The sequence below is a fragment of the Pseudonaja textilis genome, chromosome 3 (genome assembly GCF_049901715.1).
Source record: "Pseudonaja textilis isolate UNSWEBS1 chromosome 3, rPseTex1.2, whole genome shotgun sequence".
NCBI classification, from domain to species: domain Eukaryota; kingdom Metazoa; phylum Chordata; class Lepidosauria; order Squamata; family Elapidae; genus Pseudonaja; species Pseudonaja textilis.
In genome coordinates, this window is record NC_141992.1 from 16918459 (window position 1) to 16933533 (window position 15075).

Genomic DNA, 15075 nt, shown 5'->3' on the forward strand with positions numbered 1-15075 from the left:
GCTCTATTTCTGTTCCTGCACGAGCCAGGCATTTCACCACATGTGTTATTTAAGCATATGTGTTGTGGTGAAGAATTACCACAGGACATTTGTTCTCTGTGGAAACAACTGCAGTCATAAGCCAGATGTAGCCTGAAAAAACTTTTATGTTCACAGAATTAACATTGAAAGCTTGGTGGTTGTTTTTTTTTAAAAAACAACTTCTCTCACAGAACTGATAAAGCTAGTTATAATTACCATACTTTATCAGCCTTGTCAAGTGCTTAAGATTATGGACTTATCAGATCAGCCCCAAAAGGCCACCTAGCCTGCCATTCTACTTCCAATAGCGATTCAAAGAATACTTGAAAGCCAGGCTGATGACATTGTCACTCGAGGGTACCTGATTACAAGATGGGTGGTATACTACTACTGCTACTACTACTACTACTACTACTACTACTACTACTACTACTAATAATAATAATAACAACAATAATAACTACAATAATAAATTAATTATTATATATAAGCTTATATCCTCCAGCGCTACCTTAACAGTTCCTAGGTCCTTAATTAGGACTCAAGCTGTTGAGCTACCAACCAGCCCCAAAGGCTGTGAATCTCACCAAAGAATAACCACCATAATAAATAAAAAAAATTAAAAATTGTTAGGGCATTTCTTTTGTTCTTGGTTTGGTGTTTCCTGGTGTTCTTAAGTAATTTTTCATTGCAACTCTCATATCATTATATTGCCCAAAAAGTATATGGAGTTTATGGAAATTATATTCCAAAACATCTGGAAGAAATTGGTTTACATAATTCTGTGCTTTTTTTAAAACTCCCCAAGAACTCATAGCAGAGGGTACTCCAATTTCTGAATGTAGATATTAAATATTGGGCTCCCTTGATTTGAATTTCACAAAGATACTATCTAATATGTGAGGTGCTTCCTTTGTTATTATAAATTATTGCAAGAATTGTTATTATTGTAAACCAATTGTCCCCAGTTTGGCTTCTCCCTCTAGATTGAGCCTACCCCAGTTGGGAGGAGGGTTCAAGCAGACAATTAATTTGGATTCATGATGTAAACACAAGAAGTAAGGTCTGGCACACGCACACACTGACACATACCCTCATGCATTGGAGCCTTATCTAGTCTTTCTCAGGTGAAAGCTGCCAGTCTGTGAAGATTTCTCTATTATAGGCAGATAATAATAAAGTAGCTAGTTTGAACCCTACATTTGTGGGGCTGGCTATTTGCACCTGGCACCCAGACAACTACCGTAGTATGTCAGCCTTACCGACTAGGAATTTGGGAAAAACTAGTCCAAACAAAATTTGAAGAGTTCCAGGTTTTCAAGGGCGTTCCAAACTTATTGACTATAATTTTTACTGAATACTAAAGCAAATATTACTGATGTAACACAGAAACTGATTGTATTCTATTTATACTAACTTTAACCAGCTAAATTTATATTTAAATGTATATTAAATTTATATTAATAATTTTGTTTTTATTTTCCATTCTATCTAACTTTATTCATGCAACATTTTATTAATTTCTACAATTGATTCAACTATCATTAATTTTTGAAAAAACCCACCAATTTTCTGTAAAGTAGCTCAAAAAAAAATCAATGATCCATTGGAAATTATGAAGTAGTCTATCAGTGAACTGCAATTTCTGTATATAAGTAGATTGTTTATCTATCTAACATAGCCTTCTTCAAATTGGTGTCCTGTGGATATGTGGGAGCACAACTTCTTAGCCCTCCAAACTTCATGGGCAATGACAGTTAAAATTCAATATTTTTAATTCAAGCTATGTCTTTGTGTATTCTTATAAACTAATGGGAAACAGCTGGATAGTTAATGGAAAAGGAAGATTTAATCTATTTCCTCCTACTTTTATTACATTTTACATTTGACAGTTAGCATGCACCTTTACCAGATTTGATGAAGTCTCAGTCTTTTCACTGAACACCTTGGCAGCCAGAGCTGGTCCTTGGTACTCTTCTTGTGTTGACAATAATGAAGTAGAAGATGAAGATGACGGTGGATTAATCCAACCATCCATTTTTTCATAGACAGATAATGGCACAGAGGTTCCATGTACTGAAGGAACCTGGTAGGTAGTCCAAGGGTCGGTTGGCAGTCCTTGAAAATCTTGCTCAACGGAAGGAACCTGTGATGAAGTAAGAAGCTGGAGGCGATTGGCTGGTGCCAAGCCCTGCTTCCCATGAAGTGAACATTTCCACCAACCTTCACTCCCAAGGAGATTCTGTTCAACAACTATAAGGATGTCTCCTTTGCGAAAAGCCAGCTCATCTGGACACTCAGCTTTGTTGTCATATAAAGCCTTGGCCAAGGTATTCTGAAGAAAAACAAATTAAAAGTAAGGGAAGTTTCTTCTTCTCATAATTACTGCATTTATATTTAAGTCACAGTAAAGGTTTAAATGATACAGGGTTCAATTCCATATTGTTCTGGAAGTCCCCTATGCCCCATGATTTACTTAAAATTTAATCAACTAGCTTACATAAATTTTGGAGTTTCAAAGCTGATAATTATCATTCTTACTCAATCGCAGATACAAGGCTGATGGAGATGCTCTCACAAGTAAATGATCTTCTGTTACAAAAAAACACGTAGGCCTTTCTGTTTTAAAAGTACAGTAATGTCAATATTGTAATGTGTTTAAATAAATCTGTAGCACACACTGAGCCTGCACAACACATGTGATATGTGTGATCTATCAGATTTGGCCTGATCCACAAAGTTTTTTTTCAGCTGTGTTTTCTACTCCTATTTTTAAGAGGTAACTTCAAAGTATATGGAGATGTGAATATACATAAAAACGAATAGGCAATATCTGCATAAATCCTTAGGGATAATTTTGCATTATCCCATGTATAAATGTTTAAATCTAACTTTGTAAGAGATGCTCTAAAACAGGGGTGTCAAACTCAAGGCCCATGGGCTGCATCCAGCCCACTGGGTGCTTAGATCTGGCATGTGTGGCCACCCTGGAAACAGTGAAGGACTAGCCCATGGTGCCTCTGCCAATGAAAACGGAGCTTGGGAGGGCCGTGCACAGCCCTCCCAAGCTGTGTTTTCACTGGCAGAAAGTTACAAGAGGCCATTGCAGCCGAAAACAGAGATTGGGAGCCCATTTTTGCTGGCTGAGTGTTCTGGCCACCACAGGCTCCCCCAACACGAGTGATGTTGAGCTGGCCACGCCCACCCTGGCCCCACACCACAACCCCCCCAAAGTCAAACACAACCCTGAGGCGGCCTTCAGTGAAATCAAATTTGATACCCCTGCTCTAAAACCACATGTTTTCAGAGCCTTTGAGGCTTGCCAAATCTTGAGGCATATGCACAGTACCAGTTTGTAGAAGTGGTTCTTTTAGCTCAGTATTCTCTAGTTACCTGCATAAATGAGGAAATTTTTTCTTGGTTGGTTTCATACTGTCCATAAATACCTTGTCTTTCTTTTTAGGTGGGACCTTTTGAGAAGACCATGCCATTCAAAATAAAAGTTACTATGGCAATAAAAGAAACACAGGAAATGGAGACATTACCATCCAACATATCTGAAACTCATGTGGGAACCCCCAAAATTGATATAGATCAGACTCCCAGAAAGAAAGAAAAAAATATTAAGCTGTGAGAAATAGAATTTGTAACAGATAAAATTCATCAACCATATATAGATGTGAGAAATGAGTAATGGGAAATTACTATCATAGAATGTGAATGCCAATATATAACCTTTATTAGGTACTAAACTTAGTATTAAAATATACCAATGGGTAAACCAGTCAGCCTTCATACCTTTTCCACAAGGCTATTATGTCTTACCATTCTTAGGAAGTTTTCATGTGTATGTGTGATGACAACTCTAAGAAATGAATCAGGTGTGCAAGGTTACAGCTAGTTGAACAAGTTACACCTTACTCGTTTTTTCTAGAAACGTATGTATTCCTTGATTTAGAGAAAAACCTGTTCACTAGTTTTCAGTGTAATGAAAGAAATTTTATTTCTGAAATTGGTACAGTGTTGGTAGTGCAACCCTTACTTAGTTACCTCAGTTGTCAAAGAGCCCTCGTTTTCACTGAAAAGTTCTCTCTTGGTTTTCACCAGCTTTTTCCACTTTCATTGAATTCTATCAGAAAAGATCACGAAATAGCTCCTCCTCTGGGATTTTTTTTTTCAAAAGAAAAATATGGACATCTAGAAAGGCTTTAGAACAAGGGTCTTCAAACTTGGCAAGTTTAAGACTTGTGGACTTCAACTCCCAGAATTCCTGAGCTAAGATGACTGGAGGAGGAATTCTGGGAGTTAAAGTCCACAAGTCTTAAAGCTATCAAGTTTGAAGACCCTTGCTTTAGAAAAACAGAAAATATAAAACAGAAAAAAAATGTTGTGTATAGCAGGTGGAAAGCATTCCATCTCTGATGTTTGGTGTATAACAATTAAGTTAGATGTAATATTTCCTTGGGTTCTTCCTAGAAGATATTGTATTTTTATGTGTCATATCTGGCTGTCATTGAGAAAACTATCAATAGGAGTCTACAACAACTTGATGGCACTTAGTCAATTTCATGTCTTGTTTTTGAAGGAATGCTTATGCATATCCCTTCTTTGCTTTTCAGATAGAGAGGATAGCTCCAGGCTTCTTAACTGGGTGATTGAGAACTTCAGCAATGGAAAGATTACAAAGGACCAACCAGCCAAGTTTGTTTTCTATTGGAGACATCTTGCAATCTTGGTGGGCTATTGTAGAGCTAGAATGTCACCCTTGAGAAACAGTTGGAGAAATGTCCTTCCCCTGGAGAAATTCAAAGAAAGCTTCCAGCCAACCTTTTCCTCTCCACAAATTTGGGAGAAAATTTCAGATCTGCTACCTCCAGATTTTCTTTAGTCTGTGCTGTCCAAATGACAAGGCTGCCATAGACAGCAGGTGCTGATGGATGAGTCCTTTGAGCCAGCCAGCTGCTCTTAGGTTTTGCTGGGATTAAATAAGATTTAATTAGCAGACCGACTGGCTTCTATCAACAATAAAGAGAAGAAGATGGTCATCTTGCTATTGGCTTCACTCTGGGCCAGCTTAACCTATGAGTTATTTTTATTTTCAATTGGCAATGAAATCTACAATAACATAGTGGAAGATGTTGTTGACACAAGCAATAAAGTCAAGACTTTTTAATTTGGGATCTACTGTGGCAGCTCATGGCTGAAGGAATCACTGTTGATCTCTTTGGGAGCTGCATTTGGAATGGAAAGAATGCACTCTGCAGTTCACAATACTCAATGAAACCTTGAACCAATCTGATCAGCTCTGTATAATTATAAACCTAGGTCTGACTTCCCAACCTGAACTACTCATTGAGTTATCATGAAGATGATCTGACTTCGTTTCCCATCTTAAGCTTCAGATGTCTTTACTTAACAATATGAGCGCCTGCTCTCAAAAAAGATATGAACATGTACTAACCAGAATCATTGACTGGTGAAATGTGCTGTTTGCCACAAGTACTTATTAAAAATGTAAAAGCAAAACTTCAAAAACTGGTCAAGTTTATTTCATTTCCTCATCAAGTTTACTAAGTATTATTTCTTCCTAATCACAATATTTTCAAGAGCCATTACATCCATATCTTCCTGGGCTTTGAAAATTGAGGATGGAAATTCAAAATTTGGGGAACTCAAGCTTTCACCCATCCTTCCAGTTTATGGGCAAAAAAGAAAGGGTGGAAAGCAGAATTCGTGAAAAGATTTGAGTTCTTGCTCCATCATCAGCTTTTAATACGTCTTGACAGGAGAAGGACTGCAAAGAAAATGTCTAGCATAAGCATCTTGACTTAGAGTAGCAGGGCTTCAAATTCAAATCTCATGGGGATTAGAGATAAAGTAAAATAACAACTTCAAACCAAAATTTGATCGTTGTAAGAGGAAGTGAGAGTGTTGCTAAGTGGGAGCCTAATAACTTACTTAATGAAAAATCAGGAAGATCACTGACTCATAAAGTTCATGGCCTTGGCTGTCAATGCATTAATGCAGAGCCGAAGGGGGAAAAAGATGCACTTTAACTTTTAAGAAAGAATGCAAATATGCATTTATAGATGTAAGAGAGCGTTGATGGATATCGTAACTGAAAATTTATTAATAAGAATGGAAGCGATAGAAGGATAGTAATGGCACTATATATTAAAATATCTGCACCTATTTGGGTGCATTGAATGTGGTGTTATTGTTAACAAAATTAGATGTTTATTAAGCCAGCCCAAGGTTTGGGGGGGCTTTCTGTAACCCTGAACTTAGAATAACTTTATTGTCACTTTAAATGTACAGTAATCGGCATATGTTAAAATGAAATTTCATTGCATACAGCTCTCAAAGGTCACCATCTCTTAATATACACTACATAAACACGACAAAATAAATATGTATATATCTACACACCCACATATGTTATATGACATGGAGAAACAACACAGTCTAGTTCAGATGTATACATGTACATGGAGAGAAAAGCGAATCTTACAAGTTTACCAGACGGATGCCATAAGGGAACAAAGCTGTTCCAGAATCTGGTAGTCCTGCTAGAAATACTTGAAAACCTCCTCCCAGAACAACAGAAGCAGACCATAAAGTGGATGTGCGGGGTCTCTAACAATGCTTCGAGCTCTAAGAAAAGGATGAACTTAATTTTTGTTTAAGTAGATTAACAAGGACAGATGTACATTTATCCAACCAATCCTGACCTGAGGCTACTGGTGCCTTCTCATTCTGATATTTTTTTTCCAAGACATGCGGTTAGGTTTGAACAGAGTGTTCACAAGAATGGCAGAAACATGCTTTAAGCCCTGAGAAAGAGGACAGTATCAGGAAGAGATTCAAGCTGGCTCCTTTCTCATTCACTGTGGAGCAGGGCAGGGCGAGGCTGTGCTAAAATACAAAATGAAAGTTCTGTTATTGTAGCTATCTCAGTAAAGGAGGGGTGTCAAACTCAAGGACCGTGGGCTGGATCTGGACCATAGGACTGTCCTGGAAAATATAAGGAGCCGGCCCACGTCACTTTGGCCCGGTCTACCCAATGTGGCTTCAGCCCGGTCTATCAAGTGCAAAGAAAATGTCTAGCATAGTCATCTTGACTTAGAGTAGCAGGGCTTCAAATTGAATCTCATGGGAATTGGAGATGAAGAACCTAAAATAACAACTTCAAACCAAAATTTGATCGTTGTAAGAGGAAGTGAGAGTGTTGCTAAGTGGGAGCCTAATAACTTACTTAATGAAAAATCAGGAAGATCACTGACTCATAAAGTTCATGGCCTTGGCTGTCAATGCATTAATGCAGAGCCGAAGGGGAAAAAAGATGTACTTTAACTTTTAAGAAAGAATGCAAATATGCATTTATAGATGTAAGAGAGCGTTGATGGATATCGTAACTGAAAATTTATTAATAAGAATGGAAGCGATAGAAGGATAGTAATGGCACTATATATTAAAATATCTGCACCTATTTGGGTGCACCGAATATGGTGTTACTGTTAACAAAATTAGATGTTTATTAAGCCAGCCCAAGGTTTGGGGGGGCTTTCTATAACCCTGAACTTAGAATAACTTTATTGTCACTTTAAATGTACAGTAATTGGCATACGTTAAAATGAAATTTCATTGCATACAGCTCTTCAAAGGTCACCATCTCTTAATATACACTATATAAACACGACAAAATAAATATGCATATATCTACATACCCACATATCATATAACATGGAGAAACAACACATTCTAGTTCAAATGTATACATGTACATGGAGAGAAAAGCGAATCTTACAAGTTTACCAGACGGATGCCATAAGGGAACAAAGCTGTTCCAGAATCTGGTAGTCCTGCTAGAAATACTTGAAAAGCTCCTCCCAGAACAACAGAAACAGATCATAAAGTGGATGTGCGGAGTCTCTAACAATGCTTCGAGCTCTAAGAAAAGGATGAACTTAATTTTTGTTTAAGTAGATTAACAAGGACAGATGTACATTTATCCAACCAATTCTGACCTGAGCCTTCTTATTCTGATATTTTTTTTCTAAGACATGCGGTTAGGTTTGAACAGAGTGTTCACAAGAATGGCAGAAACATGCTTTAAGCCCTGAGAAAGAGGATAGTGCCAGGAAGAGATTCAAGCTGGCTCCTCTCTCATTCACTGTGGAGCAGGGTAGGGTGAGGCTGCGCTAAAATACAAAGTGAAAGTTCTGTTATTGTAGCCTATCTCAATAAAAGAGGGGTGTCAAACTCAAGGACCGTGGGCTGGATCTGGACCATAGGGCTGTCCTAGAAAATATAAGGAGCCGGCCCACGTCACTTTGGCCCGGTCTACCCAATGTGGCTTCAGCCCGGTCTTCCAAGTGCAAAGAAGAAACATGTCAGCAGTTTGGGGAGTGGTATCAAGCTGGCCACGCCCACCCAGTCAGCCACGCCCAGTAAGTGGTGACAAGCTGGCCTTACCCACCCAGTCGGCCACCCCCCACCCCCCTGAGATCAACTACAGCCCTGATGCGGCCCTCAACGAAATTGAGTTTGACACCCTTGAAATAAAGTATAGTTGTGGATTTCTTATGGAATTGGTATCTTGCTCTGGTCTATCTTCTAGGGCTGACACAGACTGAAAAAACAGGAGCTAGGAGACAAAGGCCATGGCAGGCAGCCTTTCCAATTCAATCAACAACAAACCCAGGCACTTTGAATAAACATCATGGAAACACATATTCCAGTTTCAAAAATAAGGGTGTGCATCAGTGAAAAACAACCTGCTTTGCTTGGAGTTTTCTTCAGTTTTCACTGGTTTGATAATAGCTTTTTGTGACTTACACTTTGACAGCCTCCTCTGGTGATATGGCTGAGCAAAACCTGCATCTTGATTTCCAGTATACTTGATTCTTTTTCCCATAAAGGAAATTGCTGCACATAATTTGCCTGTCTACCTACAAAGGATTGTCCAACGTAATCCATGCGAGTATTCCACCAGGATTAGAACTGCGTGCCTTCTTGAACTATTTGCCCTTTAGATATCTGTGGCAGAGGGTCATGACAAGAACATCAGTCCTAAAAGCAGTTCAAAGGGATACAACAGGACCTCGGGGCTCATCCAAATATTGTCCGCTCTCTTTTCCCCACAGAAGAATTAACAGGATATAAAGCATGGTATGACTTCTCAGAGGTTTGCTGAGGACAACTGGTTAGGGAATGTGGTATTGCTAGAACTTTTTATTGTTGCTGGGCCAAAGCCTAAGACAATAAAACATGTCAAAAGACTGAATATTGATGCAGAGAAGCAGAACATTGGAAGCAATGAAGCACTGCAGAGCTGCAACCAACCAGTTAATTGCACAACAATCAAAGCATTGGATTCATCATCCCCGTCCACCAAATTGATTCCTTCATGGTACAGAATCAAGGACTGAACACTTGGTATCCCGTCTGCTATCTCTATTCTGTAAGTTCTCAACTTAAAATCAAAAGTGGGATCAACATTTCTATTGCTAAACAAGGTTGTTAAGGGTGGGGGTCACACTCAGTTTTAAAACCATTTTTGCCCTGGTGGTTAAAACAAATCACTGCAATTGTTAAACCATCTGGGAAGGTCATAACTGAATGATCACATGAAGCCAGGACCCCGCATGCCATTTGCCAGGTGACCAAATTTTGATCATGTGACCATGGGAATATTGCCACAGACACTAGTGTGAGGGCTGTATTTCAAACAGTAACTAAATGAGTGGTTATAAATCAAGGACTACTGTAATGTTATACAGGATGCATAAAAGAGTTCAGGCTGTAGTATCCAAAAGCCATTCCGTCTGGGACAGTCCAAGCTAACTATCCACAGTATGGTTTCCAGTGTTTATGGGAAACTCTGTGGCTTTTGATAAAGGGGTGTGTGTGAATGTAAATAATGCAGATTCTTCCTGTAGTTCATCTCTTAGAAGAAAATATTTGCAGTTCAGTATGCTGTGCACTGATAGCATTACCTAGTTTGGTAATGAAAGTTCTGCAAAAAAGATCACCAACCTTGGAAAGCACCAAGAACCCCAGAGTTCATCTCTTCTTTGTACCTACCTCCCCGTTTTTGTCCACATTTGTCCCCCTTTTTGCCAGTTAACTATTTTATTTTTATGCTTGCTGATATTTAAGATATAAACATCAAATTATATTTTTTGCCAGCTCAGCTGAGTGGCATGTCTGCTTGCTCTGATCTGTGTGCTGCATATAAACTAAACTGGAAATTACTACCTACTTGCTCTTCCAATATCGCAGATTAGGAATGCCTGTCTTAGCGATTCTTAGCGGTTTGCAACCATTCTTAACTGCTTCCTCTACTGCTTCCTGGGGCAGTGAGATGGATGAGAGAGCTTGCTATAGATATAGGAGCTGCTGATTATGGCATCGTCTTTATGCCAATGTCCCCTTCCGAAATAAGAAAGTCTGTGTATATTAGGGCTGAATTCTAGGACTTTCTAAGAAAAATGTAGGGGAGCTTTCTACTAAACCAGTATTTAAATGAGATTAAAGCATCATGCAAGCTCTGTTGAGATAAGTAGCTTGCATCAGAAGCATACGGCTTATATTTTATCATCACATTTGCTGAATGGGAACAGCTGCTCTAGTGAATTAAGAGAAGAAATGCATTTGCCATCTCAGATTGTATCACTGTTCTGTTGTTAACATCCATTTCGTCTGCTGAGATGGCCCAGAAACAATGAGCTCCTTCTTCTCCCTGCTTGATCATCCTCTCCCTTTGCCTGTTGTAACAGCTGCCAGAGATGGACGACAAGCCTGTTGCCTCGTGGAACAATTATTTTAAACAAATTGAGATGTCCCAACAAATATGTCAGCCTAACGTTCTATTTTTCCAATTCCAAAAAAAAAAAAAAAAAGCCTTGATCTTCTATCCAAATAGCTCAATTGCTTTCTGACTAACCCTCCATGCACATTGCACCACGGAAATGAAAAGGTACATTTTTAATGTAAGAATTCATTTTTTACAAGGGTCAGGTGTTGTGTGAAGATATGACATTCTCTGGTTATTTGGATGGGTAATGAAATGTCTGCCAATGAAAAATCAAGCTTAGAGAATTTCTACAACCCCGCATGCCAATCCTGAGCTACATACAGAGGAGATAAGATAACTTTTATGGTCATTTTTTTTTTACCGTGAGCACACTGGCCACATTAAAAATGAATTCTGTTGCCGACTCTTAAGAGAAAGTATATATCTGCCCAAACACATACGTAACACACTTCTACACATGCTATATACATACATGAATATATACCTGCACCATACATATGGAATAGGATAGGATAGGATAGGATAGGATAGGATAGGATAGGATAGGATAGGATAGGATAGGATAGAATAGAATTCTTTGTTGGCCAAGTCTGATTGGACATGGAAGGAATTTGTCTTTGGTGCATATGTTCTCAGTGTACATAAAGGAAAATAAAATACATTCATCAAGAATCATAAGATGCAACACTTAGTGATAGTCACAGATTACTAATAAGCAATCAAGTCATACTAGGAAAGAAATAAAACAATATAAATTATAAAGATACAAGCAACATGGTTATAGTGATAAGTGGGAAGAGATAGGTACTAGGAAGGATGAGAGGAATAATGATAATACAGTCTTAGTAAATAAGTTGACAGTTTGTGGGAATTAGTTGTTTAACAGAGTGATTGCATTCGGATAAAACTGTCCTTATGTCTAATTGTTCTGGTGTGCAGTGCCCTATAGCATCATTTTGAGGGTAGAAGTTGAAACAATTTATGTCCAGGATGTGAGGGGTCCGTAGATATTTTCCCAGCCCTCTTTTTGACTCATGCAGTATACACTCCTCAATGGAAGGCAGGTTGGTAACAATGTTTTTTTTTCTGCAGTCCTAATTATCCGTTGAAGTCTGTGTCTGTCCTGTTGGGTTGCAGAACCAAACCAGACAGTTATAGAGATGCAGATGACAGACTCAATAATTCCTCTGTAGAACTGTATCAGCAGCTCCTTGGGCAGTTTGAGCTTTCTTTTTTTTTTGAGTTGGCGCAGAAAGAAACTTCTTTGTTGTGCTTTTTTGATGACATTTTTGATGTTAGGTGTCCAATTTAGGTCTTGAGATATGATAGAGCCTAGAAATTTGAAGGTCTCTACTGTTGATATGGTGTTGTCTAGTATTGTAAGAGATGGTTGTATAGGAGGGCTTCTCCTGAAATCTACCACTATTTCTACGGTATATATGTACATACATACATATATATGTACATACACACACACACATATCTGTCCATTTTGAACATGTAGTGGAAAGAGGAAATTTGAGAATTCACAAGGTTGATGCTACATGGAACAAAACCGAATCTGGATGTTCTGCTTTGGATACCATGAAGCCTCCTCCCAGAAGGAAACAAAGAAAACAGGTTATGAAAAGGATGTGCAGTGTCCCAGACAATCCTGTGGACTCTGCTGAAGCATCACTTAATATGCCATGTCCTGGACAGAAGGAAGTGAACTGCCAATTTCCTTTTCTGCCATCCTCACCACTCTTCACCGCCTTCACTGTCTGAAACAGTAATGCTTCCAAGCCAGACAGTAATGCAATATGACAGAATGCTCTCAATTGTCCCTCTATCGTAGGGGTGTCAAACTTGATGGAGCTGCAGGCCAGATCATGACGTATCATGACTTTTTTGCCTTTGTAGAGACAGGGCAGCTTTGGCCTGTGTGGGCCATATCAAGCCTGTGGGCCACCAGTTTGACAGGCCTGCTCTATAGAAAATGGTAAGGACAGGGGAAGGAAGATGAATTTTTCTCATGCAATGCATAAAATTCAGGTGTTTTCTTTCACTTTCCTATATTTTCTCTTTTTTTTTTTGGTCTAAATGATCCTGTATCCTGTAAACATTTTCTTTAATAAAAAAAATAACTAAAAGAATTTTTTTTTTTACAGAGATCATTGTTCCAGCATTTTTACTAAAGTTTTGAAAAGCTGTATTCAGTTATAGTCAGTTATAGTCACTGGAGTGTATAAAAACAATTTGGAGAAGCAGATGCCAAAAGGGAATGGGCATTTTATAAAAGGTTTTACTTAGGACAGACTTAAGACCTTGTTCCAGATATGCTCTCAATAGAAGTTAATAGCACCAGATCTCCGCAAGGCCAAATCATTATGCTGCCTGAAAAGACATTCAAGTTGGCTTTTCTCCCATTCCCCTTTCCATAAAACGAAACAAAAGAAAACACTGTGACAATTATACAGACCCCTCAACCACACCAATGACAATTGCAATCCAGAGATAGGACACACTGAATGCATCTTTACTACCTTCTCATTTTTCCAGATATTGCTTGTTTCCATCTCTTGTGACAACCAGTTTCTTTTACCTAACAGGTCTGGGATGAGTCATCTATTTCTGCCAGAGCATAATCTGTTTTCCCCTCATGCTCAGACTTCCTATCCAACACCAGCCTATTATCTTATGAAAATATAACTTCCTCCCTGCTGCCAGAGAGTTCAGTTTTTAGAATCTGCAAAAAACAGACCCATCGCTGAGTCCTGCAGGGAAAAAACAAAACTAGACTTATTAAGCTGTAAACCCGCTAGCTTATCGTGGTTGAATTCCTCTCTACCTGCAATGAATCCTGAATAGTTGATGCTTTGACTACCTACAAGGTTTCAACAACTGTAAGCATGGAAGGCAGAAGATTTGCCTTTTGAGCCATCATCCCCATCAACTGGCTGGGGAATTCTTCAAGTTGCCAAGGTTGAGAAACACTGCTGTGGACATTGGCATATTATCACCTTCTCCAATTCTCTCTCCAGCCAATTGCCGCCAGAAAATGCACTTGTGCTTACAGCTATTTAAAATAAATATGAAAGCCAACGTACATTCAAATGCTACAGAAAGCATTTAGATTCCACAGAAATATAGTGTCCTCTCAGCTTACTTTCTTTTTGGTAAATGACGCAACATGCATGCATACAGCTTGAATATGGATACATATTCATATGTACAGAATACAGCTGAAAATATAGATACTTGTCACTAAGCATTTTATTTGTTGTTTCTGTGGAATCCAGCATGAGAGTTTTCTTGCCTGAGGATTTAGTTAGAGAGAAAGTTATTGCTTGGGTGACTTTCTGGCATTTTACTCTTGGTCAGCTTTTCTACGGTTCTCTCAAACCCGTAGAAATCATGTTCATTGAATGAGCATTTCAAGAGTCTTCAAAAGTATCAAGGCAGAATTTGCTGCTTCAAGAGTGGTTGGGAGACCCACCAACTAAGATCACTCTAAATTAAATTAAATCATATGAAATGAAGAATTAAATGAAGGATTTATTTATTTAGCGTATGGCATGTGTTAGCCAGGGATTACTGAGGTGGCTGGCTGCCTCTATGAAAGGAATTTTTTCAGGTGGTGTTATTTTTACCCACAGGACACCTGAGTGCCAGTAGACTATCAGGGGAAGCTCCTTTCTTGTCCCTCCATGGTTTATTCGCTCATGGGAATTGAGCCGCCGAGCTGCCAGCCTCAGCGATGCGCAGGCCTAGCATCTTACCATGTGAGCCACTGCGGCCCCCTAAATGAAGGAAACTTCATAGCATATGCTGGAAAATGTTAAGTGCTGATTTTGTTGTTCTCTTGAAAAATCATCATTAAGATTCCTCCTCTAATAACCCTGGGAAAGGACTCAAACCGAGTCTATAAGAAAATATTTTAATAAAATATTCCATCAAGATAAAAGTAACAGGTTGTAATGACCTACTGGAGCCTTAAGACAGATGTCTATTGGATTCTCTTCTCAGAAATAATTAAGCATTAATGTTCTTCTTTCTAAAATCTTCATAAAATGATACAAGGAGTCTTTTCCCTTCCCTTCCTTTTCCTTCCCTTTCTGAAGTATCAATTAATCTAAGGGGTGGATTGATAGAGTCATGTTCAGAAGTAGCCAGGGCAACAAGGTACAGGTACAACTGACTGCTTGAAAAGCTTGAAAGGTGACTGACACTTTCATCCTGAGCATCTACTCATA

The 15075-nt window shown here is 38.7% G+C and overlaps 1 protein-coding gene across 3 annotated transcripts in view; it reads right to left on the bottom strand.

Annotated features, from left to right (window-relative positions):
* CASS4 (Cas scaffold protein family member 4) overlaps window positions 1–15075 on the bottom strand; it is a 51364-nt gene that overhangs the window by 16108 nt on the left and 20181 nt on the right. For all 3 annotated transcript variants that reach the window (XM_087928968.1, XM_087928970.1, XM_087928969.1), the window contains exon 2: window positions 1931–2356. In XM_087928968.1, coding sequence (XP_087785094.1) covers window positions 1931–2356 — 426 coding nt within the window. The remainder of the gene's footprint in view (window positions 1–1930; window positions 2357–15075) is intronic.